Source organism: Lindgomyces ingoldianus, assembly GCF_010093535.1.
Source record: "Lindgomyces ingoldianus strain ATCC 200398 unplaced genomic scaffold BDR25scaffold_14, whole genome shotgun sequence".
Lineage (NCBI taxonomy): Eukaryota > Fungi > Ascomycota > Dothideomycetes > Pleosporales > Lindgomycetaceae > Lindgomyces > Lindgomyces ingoldianus.
This window is the reverse complement of record NW_022985175.1, coordinates 728,491-750,194: the sequence shown is the minus strand read 5'-3', so window position 1 is coordinate 750,194 and position 21,704 is coordinate 728,491. Positions and strand designations below refer to the sequence as shown.

The window sequence follows — 21,704 nt, the reverse complement described above, 5'->3', positions numbered from 1 at the left end:
CAGCAGAACAGAAAGTCCCATCAAACTCCAACCCGTCATTATCACTCATTGTGATCGAGAGTAGGGCATGTCATAACTTGCCATTAAAGTTCATATCCATGCGATTTCGTGCAGTATGTGGAAATCCACCAACCCTAACCGAATCTAGCGCAAGCCTATGCACCAAAAGTGCTTGGGCTCAGGTTTAGGATAGCCATGTCATAGTCTTAGAAGAAAGGAGGGGAAAGCCGTTTCCACTCGTACAATTCTATACATCACCTACACTCATCCCCTCATCCCGCGCATGTGCCTCGTGGCCCTCTAGGATCCCATGCGGCCGTGTGTTCACAAATTAGGAGTACCTCCATGTTTCTGCAGAGTGAATCTGAGGTAGAGATGGCAAAGCCGGCCTAGGCACCGGCCCTGTCCCATCATCGCTAATGGGGCTATACTCTGGTCTCTTTGGGCTATTTGTCGCATCACTTAGTGGACTGGGGATCGGTCTTTGCGGTTCGCTCGGCATAGGAGGCGCTGACTTCGATTCAATGGTTGGTGCAGCTGCAAGTGAGCTTTGTTTAGGCATTGGTGTGTTTCCCGTAGACAGCTCATGAGGCATATTTGGTGGTCGAGGAAGCTGTGGCGCTTGCAGTAGTGGACTAGCGGATATTGTAGTAGTGCTGGGAGTCTGTGATCCTGTCGAGGCCAACTGCTTCACCATCTGCTCCCACTTGGTAAGTCCTATGGATTGGGGCGGTGCTCTGGCAACATCCCGTTGGAAGGCATCCGGTGTTTGGAACTGTGGCATCGGCCTCGGCGTTGGGAGTGATGGAATTTCGCTACTAAAGCTCAACCTCAAGCCCTGGGTGGGTCTATGGGATGACTGTGGTCCACTAGTCGCGGTATTCGTATTGCCATTCACAGGTTTGGGTGTCCATTCCGGCGTGAACCCGCCATCGGGGCTGTAAGGAGAAACGTAAGTCTTTGCCCTCCTTAAAAATGCGTTCTTCAGGTAAGGATATTTGGTAATGTAGGCAAGGTAATCTGCTTGAGACTGGGGAGATTGTGCAGTAAAAGATGAAGAAGAAGAAGAGGAGGAGGAGGGTGCATTCGCGTACATTGGAGATTTGGCAGTTCCTGCTGTGCTGCTCAGCATTCCTGAAATTGGTGCGGCACTGCGTGGTGAGGCTGGTGACTGTGACACGGACGTGTGCTGTGCAGGTGAGCTATATGCTGGACGCAAATTTGGAGGGTGGTTATACGGGAACAAGGGTAATTGGGCGGATCTACTTGGAGTAGCTGTCTGGTGGTATGGATATGGTGGTAAAGGCTGGCTTGTCCGGACGTACTGGTCGATTCCATTCAATAGGGGTCCTGCCGTTGAAGGTTGTTCCCAGCTGGAGGAACTTGACGGCGCCTGCGCATAATGGTTGTTGTAGCTTTGCGACGGACGATGGCAGCCGTTAGTAGACGACGGATATCCATATTGAGGGGCCGTTGCCCGGTGATCGTATACCACATTTGGCTGATGTGCCACGGGTGAATTAGGATTCTTCCGACTATCCGGTGAGTAGTTGTACACCGGTGACTTATAAGTCGCCGTCTCAACCCTTGGTTTGTACTGGTAGGGCTTTTCAGCGGGTCGAATATACGGCTGCACAGGCGTTCGGGGAGTGGGGGCTGGAGATGGTTTGATAGGAAACGACGCTGGATATGAGCGGCGCTCGATTGGACCCATTGGCATCGATGCAGGCTTGACGGTATCTAGGAAATTGGCCTTGAGATTGTGTTTCGGGTTTGTAGGATCGTCGGTATACTGTGGCCTTGCTTCGGTCGAAGTCTTTCCGAGATAATACCAGAGCTGGTTCTCCTTGCTGAAGTCGACCCTGGTGAGTTGCCGAGCAACTTCCGGAGCAGTGTTGAACTCGGCCCACTTCAACGTCGAGTTGGGGTCGAGGAATGAATCGCCCATTGCTGGAACACCATCAGTGCGGTTAGTAATGCTCAGTGACGAATCATTGTCTTTGATATGTTCTGGAAGAGGTTGTGCATTTGCAGATGGCTTCGGCCGTTGTGATTCAGTCGGATCCAGAGCAAGGAGATATTTCCACTCAAGCTCCACACGGTCGCTATTAAGGTGTTAGCTGACAGCAACTGATATTCATATGATCCTTGACTCACCCATCAGGAAGTACATCAACAAGGACTGTCCATTCACCAGGCCTGTTTTCGACAACCACGCCTCCATAAACTTGATCTGTCCCAAGGTACTGAAATTGCACGACATCCTTTGGCTGAAGACTCTTCGCATATCTGAAGATGAACTTGTCCTTCTCTAGAGTCTCACCATCTACAGTTTTAGCATGCCTCTTCTTGGGTCGATGCCATCGGCAGCGGAAGTCGTATCCGTCGTAGACATATTCCACTCCCTCGTCGCCAAAGGTCTGCATCGGACCGTAGTCGACTTGGACACCAGCGGCGAAAGCGCAAGTGGCGTGGAACGCCCTCGTACACTTCTTAGAAGAGCACTGGAAGACAGCTCCACGTTTCGAGCGACAGTAATTGCATTTGAGCTCAAGGCGATCTCTACCAATACCACCAACATTACACACCCTCTCTGAGGGCGAAGATGACACATAGGTTTCCGGTGTGTAATCGCCACATAGACGATGTGCTTTAAGGCCATTATCGGTTGGGAGGAGGTCGTCAAACTCGACATCGTTGGGGCATAGGATACAAGGCATTTCCTTGCCTGGCACCTTGAGGCGGATTCGGATGCGCTTCTTTGGTTTGGCTAGCTCTTCTTCTCCCCTCTTCCGTTTGTTGTTCGCGGGCTTGCGACCCTTTCCTCTTGCCTTCCCTTTAACACTTGGGGGAGGACTTGGCAGATGATCCGCACCATCGTCTTCTCCTTCCGAATCTGTCTCCTCGTAGTACTCCGGAGTCGGTTCACCTCGCAGTTTGCGTTCAATTTCGTTCACATCTACCCAGACGCTGTCGGATTCGCATTCGCATTTTTTAGCAATGCGCCCATAGTTCAACCAAGCGTCATTTGCGAAGTTGACGGACTCAGCACAGTTGTAACCAATGTTGTAACCGGAATGGTAGCCGTAGGGGTAGGTGATAACAAATTCGCCTTCGTAGTGAACTAAACGGTTGACCTTAATGTTGAACTGCTTCTCGAGCTGGCTAGGCGAGATAAGAAACGTCTTGTGTCGGAGGAACTGGGAGCAGTTCTTTGCTTCGCGTGGCCAGATGCTCTTCATAGCCGCTTCAAAGCGTCTCGCATCCTCTTGTGAGATACTGTACCATTGCTTCGGGGCGCCGAAATGAATATAGTTGATACTATAGAGATCGACGTCTTCGAGATGCCAAGCGAAGGTAGCTTTCCACATGCCTAGATAGAGATATGCGGTGTTGACGCCTGGGACCTTAGTGCCGAGCACATCAAGAAGGTTTTCCAGCTTTGCGACGTTCCAACTGGTTGTCCGGTCATCAAAAAGGGAACCAGGCATATCGGCTCCATACATCGGCTGCCCATAGTTGATGGTTCTCCAATAATTCTCCTCGAGTTCCTTGCACCTCTCAACAGTGTATTCTTCGACATTCTCGAGGTGATAATTGAAGTCCTTAAAAGCTTCTTCATCCACCCAATTTGTGGTTTCAGTCCTGTTGTTCACCCTACGAGACGCAGTTGACCTAGGTTGACGACCTCGTGGCTTGGCTGGTGCAGCAGTGTCTTGCTCTTCTTTCTTTATTTTTCTCGTTAATGTTTTCTTCTCCTCTTCTCTTCCGGGCGACGTGGGTGTGGGCGGTACGTCAACGGGTTCCTCGTCAGCCTTGTCATCATCTTTAGTCTCCTTCTTGAGCGGGCGCCTTCGGGGCCGACCCGGTCCGCGCCTTGGTGTAGGTGTCCTGTCTGTGTTCACAGGCTGTGTGGATGCTTGGACGCGGGTAGAACGCGTTCGTTCTGGAGCTTCGACGGCAGCCCTCCGTCGCTCCCCCCGCTTCGCTGGAGGCTGGTGATGCGACTCAAGAGTCAACGATTTCCACTCAGGCAGGTTGTATGATCGCTGCTTCTCGATATTCGCTTGAGTATATATGCCATGCTGCCCGGCGAACTCCTGGGTGATGGGATTCTTGACTTTGATCGTCTTAACTGCTTCGCTGAGGTCGGGGAGGGCGTCGCGCCTGTGATTGGATTTGTTTAGCCTTTGTCAAACATGATGGGGTCGCATCGATGCTCACCATTCCTTGGGGGGAATAATCTTGACTATTCCCGACTTCATACCATACTTGTCAATCTTGTCGACAAATTTCTTGAAACTACGAAATTGGTCCATTGTCTACAAAGCAATACTGTCAGTATGGGAACCCTCTCAATCGCATGCGACTTGGGGCTTGCATCCATAGGAGGCCGCATAGCGAAGCTGCCGAGGGTGAAGGTGATGCGACCTACTGGCTTGAATACAGGTACTTTCCCTCCTTCAAAATAGTGATCGGGTTCGATTTCTTCGTCATCATCGTCGCTCTCCAGCTCAGAGAGCTCCGACGACAGCCTTTCCCTCTTATCCATGTCCTCGCTCGTGGGCGGCGTAAGAGCCGGCTTGGGGTGTGCAGCATCTTCATTATTAGCAATAGTCGTCTCGACCGACGGGACCACATCCGTCTCCGCCTCCATTGCGAAGGAAATATCGGTAGAGTGCAGCGTGGAGCCTCAGGGCAGGTGCAGGGCTCGTTGGGGGCTGGCAGACGTCGTTCGCAGGAGGTCCGAGTGCAGCATCCGGCGATCCTCGCCACAGCGCGATCGGTAAGGACTGACAGCACCACGAGCTCCCTACGGACTGCGCATCAACTTCGGCGTGTGGACGGTGGCAATAGCGGGTGGTTTGGGTGGTAGAAAGCGAGTGTGGACGCTATAATGGCCAGGCGGTTGAAAGTAGAGGTGCAGGGTTGCCAAGCCGCGCTAATACCTAATCGATATCCAGGGAGGTGTGGTGTGATGATCAGGACACACCATGAATCCTCCCAGATTGGACAGTCCCGAAGAAAACACGCGTAAAACTGCTGCTTTCAGCGGCAAAACATGCAGCGAGGGCGGGGTTTTTGACGGGCCTTGCAGCTATGCTGCTCTCGCCAGGAACAGAGCAGTGTGGTGTGAGCTAGTTGGTTTGCAGTCTTCATGCACGTCATCGCAGCACACGTTCGTTATCAGATCCGCCCTTCACACTAACGATTTTGGTTTCACTGGAGGCACGTCCTGTGCAGCCCTGCTATGCTGTTTACTGCTGACCTTTCCCCACACACTCAAATACAGTAAGTTGTCGCATACTAGGATCATAATTAAGGTAGACTTGGCCAAATAATTCTCTCTCTAGAAGTAACGAGGACGTCATCAAGAGGATGCTCACTTCCACTGCAAATCAATTCTTATTGTATTTTGTCATAAGTGGCTGCATAGAGTGTATTTAATTGCTTCGTTAGTCACTTTTAGGTGTGATGGAAATGTTTATTGTCCTCCTCACGGCTTCCAAAAGTCATGCATGGAAGTGAATGTTAACAAGACCGCTGCTCCGAAACTGTGGCAACTAAATGGTAAACGATACATACCTCTCGGTTGTCTCATAGACGCGCGCTTCAGCAAGGAATTTTCTGTGTGCCTGCAGGAGGGTGACCATCGGACTCCCAGATCCGTCCCACTAGTTCGCACCACCACGCCATCAGTGCACAAGCACGTCTTCAATTTAGTTTGAAGCTGGACCGTTTGGCCCATCGACATTCTCCCAGCAAACCAAATACTAGATCTAGGCTTAAAGCCTTCTTTAGGCCTTTCTAGTCTGGAGTTCAGATCTTCTAATGCTCAGAACAGCATTGAAGAAGCCGTATTCCTAACTTAAGTAAACTGACTCCATCTCTCAAACCTCCCTATAATACCCTTCAATCCATCTCTTCGCCCATACTCCCCTACCTACAGTTCCCATCCAGCGCATTGTCTTGCAAATCGTCACTGTTGTGCACCGTACGCCACAGCAGATCTAGTGCGATCCGCCTCCACCACATCTCGGCTATCTGACAAGCTCTCTCAGCCCTACCACTCACATCATGCAGAATCGCCGCTCATCCCACATCCCACACCAACTAATTTGCTTCCTCCATTGCCCCGGATCGATCTGCAGGAACGCAACATCCGCGCTGTGCGGAGACAGCCATTGGCCCAAGCTTTCGCTATCGGAGAAAAATGACCCTCGAGCTTCGGTGCAGCGAAAATGCGATTCGGTGCAGGGGATAGGAAGTAATCGGGTAGTGACAAAAGGTAAGGCTGTGCACCCCCAAGATACCGAGAGGTACAGAATGGCATAACTGGGCGCATCGTGCAAATGTGCTCTGGTAACTCCTGATGGACGAGGGTGAGATTTGCGGCCAGTGTTTAAACAATTGTGCTGAAGGCACGTCGAACGAGAAATCATGACCCCTACCAGAAAAGTTGTAGGGGAAGAGTCCAGACCAGTCACAAGCAACAGAGATGCGAAGAGAATGTGATACAAGCCCTTTTGATTCGAGCAACCGTATCCCCAGTAGACGGCCCATGTAAAATTACAGTATGGCCTTTTCCGAGAACCCGAGGCTCCGATGCTATGCATATAAAATGATTAGGCTGTACAGACATGCAGTTTGTGCAATGCTTTAGTTTTCGCCCAGATGTCCGATACGGTGGAAACAGACCTCAAGAGAGAGTGAGAAGGACGATGAAAGAGATCAAGAACCCAACTGTCTCCCCCAAATATTCGGAACACCTAGCTGTGGAACGCAGTCCTACTGCGAATCTCCCCGTCCACCTCGGAATCCTGATCCTCGGCCACGGCCACGGAAGTCTCCACGGCCACGACTGCGTCCGCGATAATCGCCGCGTTGTCCGGCCCTGCCCCTATATCCACCTCGACTCTCACCCTGCGGTCCGCCTCGTCCCCTGCCGCCTCGGTTGTGATGTACTTCGTGGAAACCATCGTTGCCGTTCGCAGATGTTGGGGTAGTGGTAGAAGTGGGCTCAGGAGGCTCATCAGCCCAGCTTTGCACACTGCTGATAGGGGCAACAGCCGCCGGGGACTCAGTCTCAGCTGGGTCGCGCGGCACCATCTCGAAAGACTCCGCTAGGGGATCATCTGATCCAGACGGTTGCTTGTCCCACTGTTCCTCCGCTGCCGCATTCGCAGCACCTGCGCCGACACTCGATGCCGGTGGTGCGCTTGGTGTATCAGCAGCCTCCGCGCCTCTATTGAGTGATGTCACGCCTGTGTTGAGCTCCGTCAGTCCCGCATTAGCAATAGTTGGGTCGGTGGTAATAGCTGGAGTGGTCTCAGTCTCGGTTTCAGGCGGAGCTGGTTGTGACTGTGCCACGTCGTCGACCCAAGCCTCTTCAGCTGCAAACGGAGCCTCCTCGAGAGCAGCTTCTTTAATCTGGCCGTCTTGTCCAATAGTCAGCCCTGTACTATAAGGTAGCCACATTCTTTGAGGAAGGCTTACAGGTTACGCTCAGGGATACACCCTCAGTTGAGGGAACATTATCCTCGGAACCGTCAATCAGCTTCTCAGCAGCCGCAACTGCACTGGCATCGCCGCCGTATACCAGAAGCAATGCACCCTCGAACGCCTTTGTCAAATCTGAGTCGTCATCTTCGAGCTGGCGTCGAGCGGCAGCTGCCCGCAGGAACCTCGACAGAGTGAGAAACTTTTCTTTGAAAACCTTTCGCGCCTCGATCGCCGCCTCCGCCTTCAAGGTCCCCCTCAGCTTCTCGAGGTCCTCTGAGTGTGATTGGCGCAGAATTTCTTTCTCCTGGGCGATCTTCTGTTGGTATTCCTGGTCGAATTTCTTGTACTGGGCGATCTGCTCCTCAAGCTGAGCAAGCTGAGACTGAAGACCGGGCTTCTTCAAAGCTTGAGCTTTCTGGTCGGCGTTGATCTTGCGGGAGGACACGAGGTCATCGAGAGAGATACCGGGGTTTGCCTCAATTATGGCATCGACCTTTTGCATGAGATTCTGTAGGCAGAAGTATTAGGTCATGCTTGGGGTAGGCTGAGGCACAAAATTGATCTTACGAGCTTCTTATTGACATTTCGTACGCTCCTGTGCAGAAATCAGTCAGCAAACATGAAGTGAAGGTAGCCGTGTTGCTCGGTGATGTAGGAATCCCTGCGACTCACTTTTGGAGCTCCTTAATGTATCCATTCTCGGAACCGCTCTCAACGCCATTGGTCTTTCCTGCTGCGTCGGAAGAGCCAGCTCCCAGTTCAGAAGTAGACTTGTCTGGGGCAGGAACAGCTGCGGCAGCAGCTTCTGCCTTGGCCTTCTTCTTGCGGGCGCTCTTCGACTCACTCGGCGCCACTGTTTGGGGGTTGGCTATGGCGTCAGAGGACATTGTTCGTAAGGGGTTTGAGGTTCTGAAAGAGTCTTCCTAGGGGGATGCGCGTGGTTTGTCAAGAAAATAGTATGATTGAAAGTAAGGTAGGGTGTTGGTAAGGTTCTTAATTTTTGACAAGAGCTCTTCTTCTCCACGCTCGCGCCAAGACGAGCTTTGGCCATGACGCTAACCTTGGAACGCCCGGACGCTCGTGGAAGATGCTAGAGCCGTAGCGTCGGAGACCTCCCTTCCTATCTTTCTTCTTGTGGTTGAGGTTAATTTTGACACCGTCTTGTTTTGATCATGAGGTTTTCACGACCTGGACTTGAATGGTGACGTGTGTCACTCCAATAAGAAGGAGGTCGGATCTCCCTGAGCTGCTCCGATGATCATATGAGTTTCTTGCGAACCCTTGTCTCAAACCCCAACTCTCAAGCAGCTCGAATGGAAGGCATATCCTCTCGTTCGAGAAATCTCCGCGGGGTAACAGACTTTCTGACAAGCTTGCAATGGAGGTGACGCTACAAGGCGCCGCAGAAAGACAGGGTCTATATTTCCCTACGAGCCTCCATGAATCGAAAAAATATGATGTCTAGTACGGTGATGATTGTTTTGCTGCGGTGACTACTGCATCATCTCACCTAACGCGGAACATGGGAGGGGTTATTTTAGGTCGCAAAGTGTCATCCTGTGGCGCTCTCCCTGATACTCACAAGGAGTTTGATAGATGGGCTCAACTCTGATCCTGTTCCACGGATATAAGAACATACTCTATATACAAGGCTAAGGCTGAATGAAGTGTATCAAAGGAAATACTTTAGTTCCCGTCAGGAATACATCATTCCACTCAGTCACTAAGCCCTTTCAGATGATGTTTGAAGTCAGCCACTTCGACAGGAGAAAGGTGACGATATGCTCTTCGAATCATCAGTCGCTCAGATACATATTGGTCAGCCCTCAGTAGCGGTGAAATGATCAAACATCCAAGTAATTGCCTAATGCCAAATCGTAAGTCACACACCTCTGGTAACTCTAGAAGAGGCCGATTGGGGAAGGATTGGATAAGCCGCGCTCGTATTTGTCGTACAAGACTGGGGCCAGAAGCTGCACCGAATGATTGTCACTGTCAACAGTTAGGGCAAGCTGCTTGCTCTTGCAAAAATACCTCATCAGAAGTCGCACCACGCATTTGCGAAGGTCATGGTGGTGATTGTGTGGTGTCGCATGATCCCTATTTGAGTGTGTTTTTGCGAATTTTGGCGTGTGCTTAGACGCATTAAACTTATAAAGAAGCTAACACAGCTCCTCTGCAAAGTAATGGCAAGTACGCAGGCTACTTGGCGAGCAGCCTCGCGCTGCGCCTATGTAATCTACTATACTCGAAGTGTGATTACTATAGAGCGTATTAGCACTTACCTCGGAACATTGACATGGAGGGTATAGACTCTACCCCGTCCAGCTGGAATCAGGGAGAACCCAACAGGATACTGATTTCTACCCAAACCAAGCCTATTATGTTCCGTGGTAGGTCTCAACGTCCAGTAGATTACTCGACGCGGATACCGTGAGGCAAATAATTTTTTTTTAAGGCTGGCATAGGCTTTCAATAATTAAGAGTTAGTTATGTTCATTGTCGAGAAATAGGCACCGACCAAGATACCAAACGTCATGAGCAGGCTGGTGCCCACACACACGCACTTGCCCAAACCCAAAGAGATCACTACAACCGTGCCATTTTGCACGGCACTGCAATCCCACGGAAGCCTACCGATACACACCTTCGCCCCCCACACCCGAAAACCGGCTGTGTATTACTGAAAAGGGAGTCTAGCTATGCTAAATATGAGCAACACTCGTTGAAGAGTGACTCGTGAACAGAGAACGAGTTCGTATCTTCATCACATTAGATCGCCCTGGAGCCATGAAGTCAGTAATCTGTGGTCATGCGAGAACGGTATGAATGTATCAATTAACGATTCCTTCCCACTTCCCTGCTCGAGCTCTATCGTCGTAGACTTAAAGTTAATGTTGGTCCTCTGACAGTCCTTCATCTCCTTCAACCCAAACAAGATCTCTCGCTTTTCTACTCCTCTTCAAGGGCTATATTACTCCCAAAATCCCTGATTATTTCAATAATAGGGTGCAAATAAGCTGGCCTTAAGTGCAATGGTCCAGTGGTTATTATCAGTTCATTGAACTAAATGCGTCAGTTTGAGCCCGGCACTCTGAAAGTACCATTAATATCCAAAAACGGGTTCAAACACCTGCTTGGGAGGCTATAGCGGCTGATCCTCTCTAAAAATAAAGCTGGAGAGGGTTTCCCATATTGATTTTTTTTTAGTAAGGTGGGGGCTTCCGCGGCGGATCCTGAGGGCATTAGAGAGGAGAAACGGTCTTCTTCAAGCTCCAACGCAGTGACGAATGCCTGGCTAGGGACAACGTAGGGTTTCATCGTCGTCACTTTAGCGTTGTCGGCGTCGGTCTATCGCAACTTCTACAAAGGGGAATGCTTGGACCCTAATCGAAGTCAGTCATAAACAGGGTACTACGTCATTCCGTTGATGCCCTAAACCTCGACGATACTGTTATATGGGAGGGAAGAGTTAGCGATGGTACAGAGTATGGCGTAGCTACGATTTGCGACACTGTAAAGGAAATATATGAGGGGACAGACTAGGGACTGAAGCAAGGAAACATGGAAATGATTTCCTTCGACCTCTAAGACAGTAACGAAAGCCAGCCTAGGCACCGCATGGACACGCGTGAGATTCCAGTAGCTGAATTCTGTGCATAGGGGGTTAGGTTAGGTAGGCGATCTGAGGTGGACGCCTCGAAGTTGTATGACCTACGTGAGATCTCACACAATACTTTACCAGAAACGAGGCTACAACATATTAGTCTCCGAGAATGATATCAAAGGTCTTTGGAGATCCAAATCGTCTTACTGTCCCATTCTCGTTCACCCTAGGCTAGGAAACCAGGAAACTAGATGGAAGTGGATGGGAAACGGTTCCGGCTGTGCTAGATGGCATCCGACCTGGCACAGTGCTATCATGTCAGGGTAAACTAGTGGCTTGCTGTATGCCCTAAAGCAATGTATTGGGTCTCATCGCCTAACTTGGAACTTAAGAGGGGTGGCTTTGGGACAGAATTTTGGATTATGTTCACGGTCCCCATCATTCTAGTAAGAGGTTTAACTGATCAAATATGGCCTGGTTATGTTCCACGGTAGGTGCAAATATGATGTATTCGCTAAAATCCTAGAAGGCTCAGTAGCAAATAGTGTGAGTGCTGAAAAAGATGTTAGGCCGCAGTAATAATCTGCAAGCAGAAGCCTTCAGCGGTATTATTGATCATTTTGAGCTGCCGTTCTAGTGCATCCGTCACATGAGGTCTAAAAGAAAGGGAAAGGGTGGATGGAATAAAGGAAGTGGTGTGTTGACTGTGGCGAAACCGACGTATTGCTTCCAGCTTATGTGGTCCTAGATGGGTAAGAAAGCAAGCACCAAGATAAGACGATGAGGGTAGTGGAACATCATTGGCTTTCAAAAAGGCCAGGAAGCAAAACCGATAAGAGTCTACAATCGTGCTAGGATGGGAGGGGTGGTGCAGCAGCAGCGCCCTCGGGTTTGTGGGCAGCACGCGTGTTCGGACCGATATTCAAACGGGAAAAGTAGGGCGGATAACGTGATGTGGGGTTTCGCATGTGACGTTTGGTTTGAAGCGCGTGATCCGGTAAGACATTCTCCAGGGCTCTCTCCACATCTCGGGTAGGGCACGGAATTGACACATTCGTTCGCAAGACAGACGACAGCAACCTATCGGTGCGCCTAACGATGGTGCTTGACAGATGTGCTGAGAAGGTGGGAAAATTGCGATGAGAACGGGACAGAGGATGATACGTTTCATGACAAGACAATAAGGAAACAAGCTGGATGGAGGAATAGACTCAGGAGAGGGCTTGTGGCATGAATTGGAATATAAGCACCTATTTTGAGCACCCCGATCATTGAATGATACCGCCGTGAATGTAGGAAGCGATGAGCGATCTTGCAAACCGAGGGGAGAAAGTTGAGTGGGAAGCTCGCTGCATGCCGGCAGAGGGTGGTGCCATTCGCTAGTCGGCACACCTAGGCACAGACCCGGATTAGCCAAGCCTCGAAGGCCTGCCTGGGTTTAAATGGCGAAAGCTGCCCGGCTCCCTCAGGTGACCTCGACCTTCCGTTCCCTCGTGATCTCCGCCCTCACTCTGGATATCTCCTACCTTCAAGAGACTCTGCGACGTACTCAGACCAAGTAATCAACTGTTCTGAAGGTATGAAGGCTGATTTTACTGCCCTTCTACAGTACCCCCTTACGCGCAAGGTTCATTGCGGCAGCGCGGCGGTTTCCAGCTATTGATTGTTGACTGAAGACTTAAAGATTGTCCCCGTGACTGTGAGCGCGAGCACGTCTTGTCCTAGTAAGTCCGCTATCGTTTCCTTCACAACACTTTGCTATTCCCTTTCTCCTCCCCATCCACTGTGTGGCCTACGATATACTTCAAGGCATTCTCTTCTCCAGTCGCGCTTTCCAACCATCGATCGCGGCAGTCTGTCTCCAGGACGTCGCTGGCTCAAATCCACACGGCATCCGGCGCGTTCTGGATGAGCGCACACCTGGGAGAAACGGTGCACTGCCGACGACCTAGTAGCTGGCACGATACGATGAGTCCTATTCGAGCGATGACAGGTCCCACAGCGGCGAGCAATCAATGCGACCAATTGCCCGGTTACACCCCACACATTATCCCTTCTCATGCACATGCTAACGTTTGTTGCTCGTCTAGCCTCGTGTGCGATCGATCGGCGCATGATTGCTATTGCGGTACTGCATTCGAGTTGTGCATGAACGGGTGGGCAAAGCGCAACTGTTCGTAGCTCAAGTGGTTTGCGTCTTCGACCTCAGGCACCTACCCACATCCCTCCGACAACCCCGAACTTCGCTGTCGTCACTGGACCCAGCCTTGCTAGCTCTTTCACGGCTCTGTTCCGGTTGCCTACATAGAGACGTTGTACCACGACAACCGATACCTCCCCTAATCACCGTCTGACCTTCACACTGCGTGCGTGAAGACCCACCGAATAAGACTACCTCTTCCCACACGAAGGTACGGCCTACTCTTTATTAGTCCTCTGTCGCCTGTCCGATTCGAATAAGGGACGCTCAATAAAGATGGCCGATACTGCGGGCTATCCTACCGACACATCTAAGACTGGGTTGGGTGCTTCTGTCCACTCCACCAACAAGAGAAAGCGCGATTCACGCGACACCGGCACCTCCCGAGGCGCACCTTCCGCCAACGCGTCCAGCGGAGCCAACGACTTGAGCGACCAAGCCACTGCCTCATTCCTTGCCGCACACAACGCTTCAACTAACGAGGAGGAAATGCAGCAACAGTTCGACGTCCACCAGAACGGCGGCGCAAACGCGTCTAGCGTAGGAGACACCGCTGCCGCCGCTCTCGCCTATCATCAGATGACCGTCCCCCAAGCCACCGAACTCTCCTTCCAGGCACAAAACTCGAGCGGAGAAGGCGGCTCATTTAGTCTTGGGGATCATCACCAGCCGCAACAGACCGGCATGCAAGATTTCAGCCTCGAGGCTCTCAAAGCCGCGACCCAGACCCCACGGTCAGGCCAACCAGCGACAAATGAGTCTCCACCAAACACGGGCGGCCACAAACCCCCTGTTGGTTCAGAGGAATGGCACAAGGTGCGAAGAGATAATCATAAAGAAGGTAAGTGCTTGTGCTGACCTCGACATATCATGGACACGTCCGTTAACTCTCTTCTAGTTGAGCGCCGCCGTCGTGAGACCATCAACGAGGGCATAAATGAGCTTGCAAAGATTGTTCCCGGCTGCGAGAAAAACAAGGGCTCCATTCTCCAGCGCGCTGTTCAGTTCATCACACAGCTAAAAGAGAATGAGCAGCAGAACATCGAAAAATGGACTCTTGAGAAGCTTCTGACGGAGCAGGCCATTACCGAATTGAGCGCCAGTTGCGACAAATTTAAAGCTGAAATGCAGCGGGCCTGGGACGAGTGTGGCATATACAAACGCGCATGTGAAAATGCCGGCATTGTTCCCGATGAGATAAAAGACCGCGAGAACAACAACGAACAGAACGGTCAGAGCTGAAAGCTTCCTACCGATCGATGATACCATATCGGAGGCCCTATCGTATAGAACAAGATCCGGCGGGCTAGTTGTTCACTGTCGGCTGTCTGCTTGTTCATAGAACAGGGTTCACCAGGGCGATTACTTCTCAAGATGACTGAATGTTTCTTTGACGATGGACGGATTGTTACACGAGCCTTTCTCTTCTGTAAGGGGTTAGTCCTAGCTTGTTTTTGGTTCTTCTCGAGACATTACAACACATCTGATTTGGCTGTTCTTCCGGCGTTCCTCGGCGGTAACATCACTCGCTCGGTGGAATGGATGCTTTCTCGACGGTTGTGTGGCCCAGGTAATGGTCTCACGGTCAATAAAGGAGTCACATAACTCTCTGTTTGCTGGGGTACATTGGGGGCACATTTATTTCTCTTTTCACATTTCAAGTGCACATAGTTTGATGACGGGGGAAAGCCGGCTTCTGACGATGATGAGTTGACAATCCTTTATTGGCAGTATGCTTTATGTCTCTTCGCTAGTATGTCTAAGATGGGTTGTGAGCCAGGGAAGCTTCGTGTCTGAGATCTACTGCATGTTGGAACTTACGACGGAACGTGACTGGGCCTAATTTAGGGTGGAAACTAGCATCCTCTCTGACAACTTCTTGAATTTTTGTTAAGAGGTTTACTAGGCCGACTCCACCCTTGCCACGGCCTGTAGGAAATGATAGCAGCTGAATGTGCGCAATTAAACTATAGCAAAGAAATGGTTCAATTTGACAAGTGTCGTGTCCTATTCTATGAGCCAACATGCGGGTAATGACGCCGCCTGCGGTGTGGGTGAAGTCAAGGTCAAGGTTGGCTCACTCTCATTGGGTGCGAGGCCTGACAGGACGAGCCGTTTCACTCTTGGCGTGCCTGTGGCCAACCCACCTCGCCCTTCCTTAGGAACTATCACCGCTTGCCTAACACCATCCTTCGACAGTGATTGCCACCGTCATTGATAACCATGGACCAGACGTGAGCTCTGCCTCAAATATGGTGGAAACTACAACACCTCGTACACTCGTTCATTTCTGCTCGAGCCCCAAACAAGAGCTACGATGGAACCCAACAACCTCCCTGAGGAACCACTGGTGCCTCCAGTCATTGACGAAGCCGAGTTGATTGGATTATCCAACACGCACACACCCGTAATCGAAGCAGAGCCCGCCGGACATCCCAACCCCCCGCTCGATACCGCCGAACAGCAAGGCCTCTTACTCGATGATGGTGCAAACCCACCACCGCGACAGGATGGAACCGGAATGTCCCTGCCTGTGAGACCAGGGCTTCACCGAGATAACTCTCTTTCCAACCCAGCGCCTGTCCACCTCCCTCCTCCCGCACCGCCTGTGCCTACCCAAGATGGCGGTCAGCCCACAGATTCCCTCTCGTTGATGCAACTGCGAAAACTCGTGAACGACCTGCCGAGAGTCGAACCCACGCCATATTCCTTTGCATATGATGATGCATCGTCGTTCGAAGATGAGCTAGAAGAATGGTTTTCGTACAGCGTGGAGGAGCAGGCCATGATGCTGAAGACTCAGGCATCTTTCGCGCAGGAGTGGAGTAGATACAAAGGCCCAATGTTCGTAAATGGGTCCCCATATGAAGAGGGGGAAATAGATTGGGCCAAGGCGAGCGGCGAACAGCAAAACGAATTTTTAAAGTCGTTGTTGGACGGTGTCAAACAAGCAGATGCCCCTGGGAGATTGAAGAGGCTCGAGGCGCTGCTATACATACTTTTGGGATGCTGGCACGAGAGTGCAGGTATCCCCTCTGCAAATACTGACGATGGTTTAACGTCGCAAGAGAACTCAAGCAGCAAGGGAGCTCCAGCCGAGTCGGGTTATGAAAAGTCCGCTCTTCAGACCCAATTCATTCGAAACAACGCCAAATTACTCCTCGAATGTGCCGGGCTTCAGACTATTGTGGACTCGATGCGCTCGGCATGTTTGAGGACCTGTGGGGTGGATGTAAGACCCGGAGCCCCACGCGATAGCAAGGAGGCAGAGCGTCGCGAAGTATGGTGTACTATGACGGCTGTATATGTGATCCTTGAAGTAGCTCGAATTGAAGAGAAGGAGAACGATGACCTTAGTGTCAGAGGCGCAGTGCTGTCTCACGACAAGCCTGGTATCATCATGATTCTCGTGGAAATTATCTCAAAGCTACGCTGGGACGAATCGATTAATTTGCCCCTTTCTAAAGTCTGCCTCCTTGTCTGGAAGGCAATCCTGGTATGCTTCGGCGGTCTTTCGCAAGTGGAGAAGGCAAAGGATTCATTCAAGGATAAGAGTCTCGAGTCTGCGGATGCAAGAGGCCAGCCTATCATCACTGCATCTCCGCTGGATTATCATTTGTTTCGACAAGAAATCAGCTCGAAGTACCCCGCCTACAGCCCTCCACTCCCTCTATTTCCCCTCGAACCAGAGAATAACTCGATACTCCCACCTCTCAAAAATCACCCAAATAAAGTCGCAGGGAATCATGTTTTTGGGTCCGGCCTTGGGAACATGAATGGCAACAACACGTCTATCTTCCATCAGCCAGTCCATATTGCCACACCAGCGCCGTCACCCCCACCTTCCCCTGCAGGGCCTGGTGGAAAGGGCGGGAAAAAGCAGAACTACCAGACAAATCAACTATTTCCATTCTTGTATCCACCCTTAGATGAGTCAAGTAACAATCTTGGCGGGAAAGGTTCGACCGACCTGCAAGACTTACTCGTTGGACGGAAATGGGAAGGGGCTGACATCCCTGCCTCGATTTTAGAGGCAGCTGAGTTATTTTCCAAGCGTATGCGAGCAACCCGCGCCATGAAACAATTGTGGGAAGAGCGCGTGCAGTTCATGAAATACGAACGGGGTTGGTCCGGTGCAGACGAGAATGGTGATGTCGAGGATCTGTCACTGGAGCCAAAGGAAGGCAGTCCAGAAAGGAAGCAGCACCCAGCCGGCAGTATTGAGGAACGACTGGATTTGGTGGAGGATTGCTATGTACGTGATATGCTGGTCTCGGTAATTCTGCTTAACTAACTCCCTTCAGCGAACCGCTTTGCCCAACCTGCAATCTATCGTTATTGTTCTCATCAAGGCCGTCCTGTCTCATGTAACTGCGTTAGTTACCCAGGCGAATGGCTCTAACGGTCTGCAAAGCGGTTTTCAATTCCAAGAGAACCAGAACGGGACTTCGGGAGCTAAATCTGATACGAACGGCGTGAACGGCTATCACGGGAGTGTGGCGACGAACGAAGAAGTAGATGCGATGCGAACTCAAGAAATCCTTGACAAAGCTGTGTCTGGCGTCTTAATCCTACTACTCAAATGGTTTAAGGTTTCTCGTAAGTATCTGAACCTGATAGCAATCTCCCATTGTACTGATCGAAGCTCTAAGACATCCTGAAGTACGAATATCTTACACAGCTTCTTGTCGATTCCAGCTACGTCCCGCTTATCCTGAAGCTCTTGCAACTTCAGGAGATTGAAAAGGTTGTCAACTTCAAGTGCGAGCAGAAAGAACTCAAGTACATAACCCTCACCATGCTCTGCTATTCTCACTGACTCTAGAAAAGCTTTTTCCATTTCTGCCGCGCACATTCTCGACTTGGAATCGAGGAAGAAAGGCCTTCAAACAAAGGTGACACAGACTCAGACTCCGACGATGCTGTTCCACCTCCAATCCGACTCCGACGTGATGAAAGTATTAATCCGGAAGCAGATACCGAGCCTTCTGCTTTACCCCAAGCGCCGCAGCCTCCAGAGGTTGACGAACTCGGCTTCCCCACTAATGAAGTTCCGAAAGAACCTATCACAAATTTCTCATGGCGAGCCTTTTTTACCTCTATCAACTACCTACGTATCATGCAGAAAATCTGCAAGAATAAGGCACATCGTAATCTAATGCTCGTCTCTTACAAGTCATCGCAATTTCTCCGGAAGAGCTTGAAAGTGCCACAACCAGAACTTCGACTTTATACTCTTAAACTGTTCAAGAACCAGGTTCCGTATTGCGGGAGAAAGTGGCGACAGTCGAATATGCGCGTCATCACGGCCGTTTACTTGCACTGCAGACCCGAGCTCCGCGACGACTGGCTAGCGGGAAGTGACGTCGATGCTGAAGTTGACGAGAGCGTGCCTTTGGAGCAGGCTCTCAGGGCTTTAACGCATTGGCACAACTTGAAGAGATACCCAGAAGGCATGGGCGCTCGTAGCGGTGTGCTCGATGAGGAACAAGACTTCTTCAGAAGAGAGCTCGAGAAGATGGATTGGGGTGAGGAGGTGAATGACGCAGAGTCGGAGCAGCAGGGGTGGGATATGCAAGTTGAAGGTTGGTGAAATATGACGACTAGTAGGCTTCAATATACATGACTTGTTGGGTAATAACGCGCTCTTAGGTTCTCGAGCTTCCAATATCTAACATACGGATAGCTTTGGTCAACTAGCGATATAGCGTGTGAGATGTTGGCAGCGGAGCATCAAGGAAATTTTTTTTTGAGGAACTAGAACATGAAAGCACTCAGAATACTCAAGTGTTTTCCTGTGAATCTTAGAGAAAACACCAGGGTTTTATTGCCCCTGAGGAACACTTAACCATTGCATCATGAAGGAATCTGTTTGATAAGCTGGTGTGCCAAGACGGTTTGACTGAAGTAGCAATGCGGGCCGTCTTGCCTATTCGGTGACAAAAACACCGAATTACGGGAATTCGGTGGCCCCGCGGATTTCTGCGCCTTATCACTCTTCGGTACAAAATGTCTGCCATAGCTCCTTCCTCGTTGTCGCTGCGTTCAACAGTTTCTTCCTTCTTTTTAGAGCCCCGTAGAAACAATCTCTATCATCTCGCCCTCCCTGATCTTCTCGCGGTTCCTAGAAGTTAAAACGCTCACACTACACCATGTCGAAAGTTCTTGACTATGAAGAAGGTTTGTATGTTTGTTCACGGAACGCAGCTCGCATAACACTTTGACAGTCGCGAAGCACAACACAGCAGAGAGTTGCTGGGTCATCTTATACGGCAATGTCTACGATGTAACAGACTTCATCCCCAGCCACCCTGGCGGCGCCAAAGTCATCCTACAGCTGGCGGGATCCGACGCTACAGAAGAGTATGACCCTATACATCCCCCAGGTATTCTCGAAGAGAATCTAAAGCCAGAGGCCAAGTTGGGTACGATTAACCCAGACACTCTACCCTCGACGGAGAAATCGCTAGCAGAAACAGACGAGGAAGCTGTCGATGCACCTCCCGACCTTGAATCTCTCTTGAACCTGGACGAGATAGAGGAGGCAGCTACAAAGCAGATCAGTCGCAAGGCCTGGGCATATTACTACTCTGCTGGCGACGACCTGATCTCGAAGACGCTCAACAACACCGTGTATAGGCAGATCCTCCTTCGGCCTCGAATGTTCGTTGACTGCGTGAATTGCGACACCTCGACCTTATTCCTCGGCCATGACGTCAAACTTCCACTGTTTGTATCCCCTGCGGCGATGGCTCGTTTAGCCCACCCGGACGGCGAATGGGGTATTGCACAGGCTTGTGCGCAGTATGGCGCTATGCAAATTATATCCAACAACGCGTCAATGACTCCGGAACAGATCGTCGCAGATGCACAGGGCGGACAGGTGTTTGGGTGGCAGTTGTATGTTCAGACAGAGCGAGCGAAGAGCGAGGCGCAGCTTGCCAGAATGAATAGGCTGCCTGCGATTAAGTTCATCTGTCTAACGCTCGATGCTCCGGTCCCTGGCAAACGTGAGGAGGATGAACGTAGCAAGAGTATCGGGTCCAACCTTCCTGTGCGCTCAGCTGTTCAAGAAGGAGGCTCGACATCGAAGACAAGCTCCAACTCGGAGACTCCTGCTCCAAAGGCGATGGGGGTTGGCCAGAGTCTATTCTGGGGCACTGCGGCGGACCTCACGTGGAAGAGGACGCTACCGTGGTTAGCAAAGCACACTGATCTGCCGATTGTGCTGAAGGGCATACAAACGCACGAGGATGCTTATCTAGCAAGTCTCTATGCTCCGCAGATCAAAGCCATCATACTGTCGAATCACGGTGGACGAGCGCTCGACACAGCGCCCCCGGCTATACATACTCTGTTGGAGATCAGGAAATATTGCCCAGAGGTATTTGACAGGATTGAAGTCTGGGTCGATGGCGGGATCAAAAGAGGCACAGATATCGTGAAAGCGCTCTGCTTGGGAGCGAGGGGCGTTGGCATCGGGAGGGCAGCCCTTTTCGGGCTCGGGGCTGGTGGAAAGGAGGGCGTGGCCCGAGTCCTCGAAAGTAGGTCCTTTATCTTAATCTTGCTGGACAACGTCTTCCCTTTACTTCGGAATCTGATTTGGTCCGTGCTGACAATATATAGTACTCAAAGCCGAAACAGAAACGTGTATGCGACTGCTCGGCGTGGAAAGGATTGACCAACTCGGTATGCAGCATGTAAGTTCCCTTCACTGGGTTGATTATTCAAGGGAGGCACGGAGTCGTAACGTCCGACAGATCAATGCCCGGGCCGTGGAGAGAGACATCTATGATGGGCCGGATGGTCTAGAGCGTCCCCACATGTGGTCCAACAAACCGAAAGCGAAGCTATAGATATTAGAAGTGATTATGTTCACGCGCTTTTTGACAATAATACCAAGGCCAAATAAGTAGTGGCTGAAAGCAAGCCACCGCCAAAGCACCTCGGCAACCTTCTTTATCAAGCTGGCCGCACATGCCATTCCACTGAAAGAAATCTGCGTATAACCTTGAAGTCTCCCGTCAACCATATGCGAAGCCCATAATCCCAGGATGTGCATCCTTCCCGGAGGAATGTTCACAGGCAGCGGCGGTTAACCTCGCCAGAGAGCGAAACTCATTGCCCAACCACTGCTCAGCCCTACCCACCACTTCGGCACACTGTGAAAACGCTCTTGCAGCTGCCACGTGTGTGTTTGCCTGATCAGGCAAGACGCACGGAAGTCTCTCACGCAAAGTGCTCTGTTATTTCCTTTTGTCCAGTGCTGTGTGGGCGTGCCGCGTCTGTTGGTCGTTAGCCTTTGTTTGTTAGCACAAGTGACCGAGCATAGCAGGGTCTCAAGTGGAACAAGAGGTCTGCATTCTTTGGCCAGTCTCTCTGAAATCAGCAAAC

The 21,704-nt window shown here is 50.9% G+C and overlaps 5 protein-coding genes across 5 annotated transcripts; 3 read left to right on the top strand and 2 right to left on the bottom strand.

Moving 5' to 3' along the window:
- Positions 1 to 331: 331 nt before the first annotated feature.
- On the bottom strand, positions 332 to 4,657 carry BDR25DRAFT_223812 (uncharacterized protein; the record flags this gene model as incomplete). The annotated part of the gene is made up of 4 exons (XM_033685125.1): positions 332 to 2,105; positions 2,158 to 4,167; positions 4,225 to 4,322; positions 4,436 to 4,657. 4 exons carry the CDS (start codon positions 4,655 to 4,657, stop codon positions 332 to 334), a joined length of 4,104 nt encoding a protein of 1,367 aa, XP_033548209.1.
- A 2,132-nt stretch (positions 4,658 to 6,789) lies between these two features.
- On the bottom strand, positions 6,790 to 8,390 carry BDR25DRAFT_223317 (uncharacterized protein; the record flags this gene model as incomplete). The annotated part of the gene is made up of 4 exons (XM_033685095.1): positions 6,790 to 7,431; positions 7,478 to 8,011; positions 8,071 to 8,098; positions 8,176 to 8,390. 4 exons carry the CDS (start codon positions 8,388 to 8,390, stop codon positions 6,790 to 6,792), a joined length of 1,419 nt encoding a protein of 472 aa, XP_033548208.1.
- Positions 8,391 to 13,406: 5,016 nt separating this feature from the next.
- BDR25DRAFT_26192 (uncharacterized protein) lies at positions 13,407 to 14,811 on the top strand. Its single transcript, XM_033686734.1, has 2 exons — positions 13,407 to 14,151; positions 14,209 to 14,811. Exons 1-2 carry the CDS (start codon positions 13,587 to 13,589, stop codon positions 14,550 to 14,552), a joined length of 909 nt encoding a protein of 302 aa, XP_033548207.1. The 5' UTR covers positions 13,407 to 13,586; the 3' UTR covers positions 14,553 to 14,811.
- A 659-nt stretch (positions 14,812 to 15,470) lies between these two features.
- BDR25DRAFT_333987 (N1221-domain-containing protein) lies at positions 15,471 to 19,148 on the top strand. The gene is made up of 4 exons (XM_033692893.1): positions 15,471 to 17,565; positions 17,615 to 17,909; positions 17,963 to 18,092; positions 18,141 to 19,148. Exons 1-4 carry the CDS (start codon positions 15,628 to 15,630, stop codon positions 18,901 to 18,903), a joined length of 3,126 nt encoding a protein of 1,041 aa, XP_033548206.1. The 5' UTR covers positions 15,471 to 15,627; the 3' UTR covers positions 18,904 to 19,148.
- Positions 19,149 to 19,305: 157 nt separating this feature from the next.
- BDR25DRAFT_342631 (L-lactate dehydrogenase) lies at positions 19,306 to 21,204 on the top strand. Its single transcript, XM_033693748.1, has 4 exons — positions 19,306 to 19,490; positions 19,538 to 20,854; positions 20,937 to 21,010; positions 21,071 to 21,204. Exons 1-4 carry the CDS (start codon positions 19,463 to 19,465, stop codon positions 21,164 to 21,166), a joined length of 1,515 nt encoding a protein of 504 aa, XP_033548205.1. The 5' UTR covers positions 19,306 to 19,462; the 3' UTR covers positions 21,167 to 21,204.
- Positions 21,205 to 21,704: the final 500 nt, after the last annotated feature.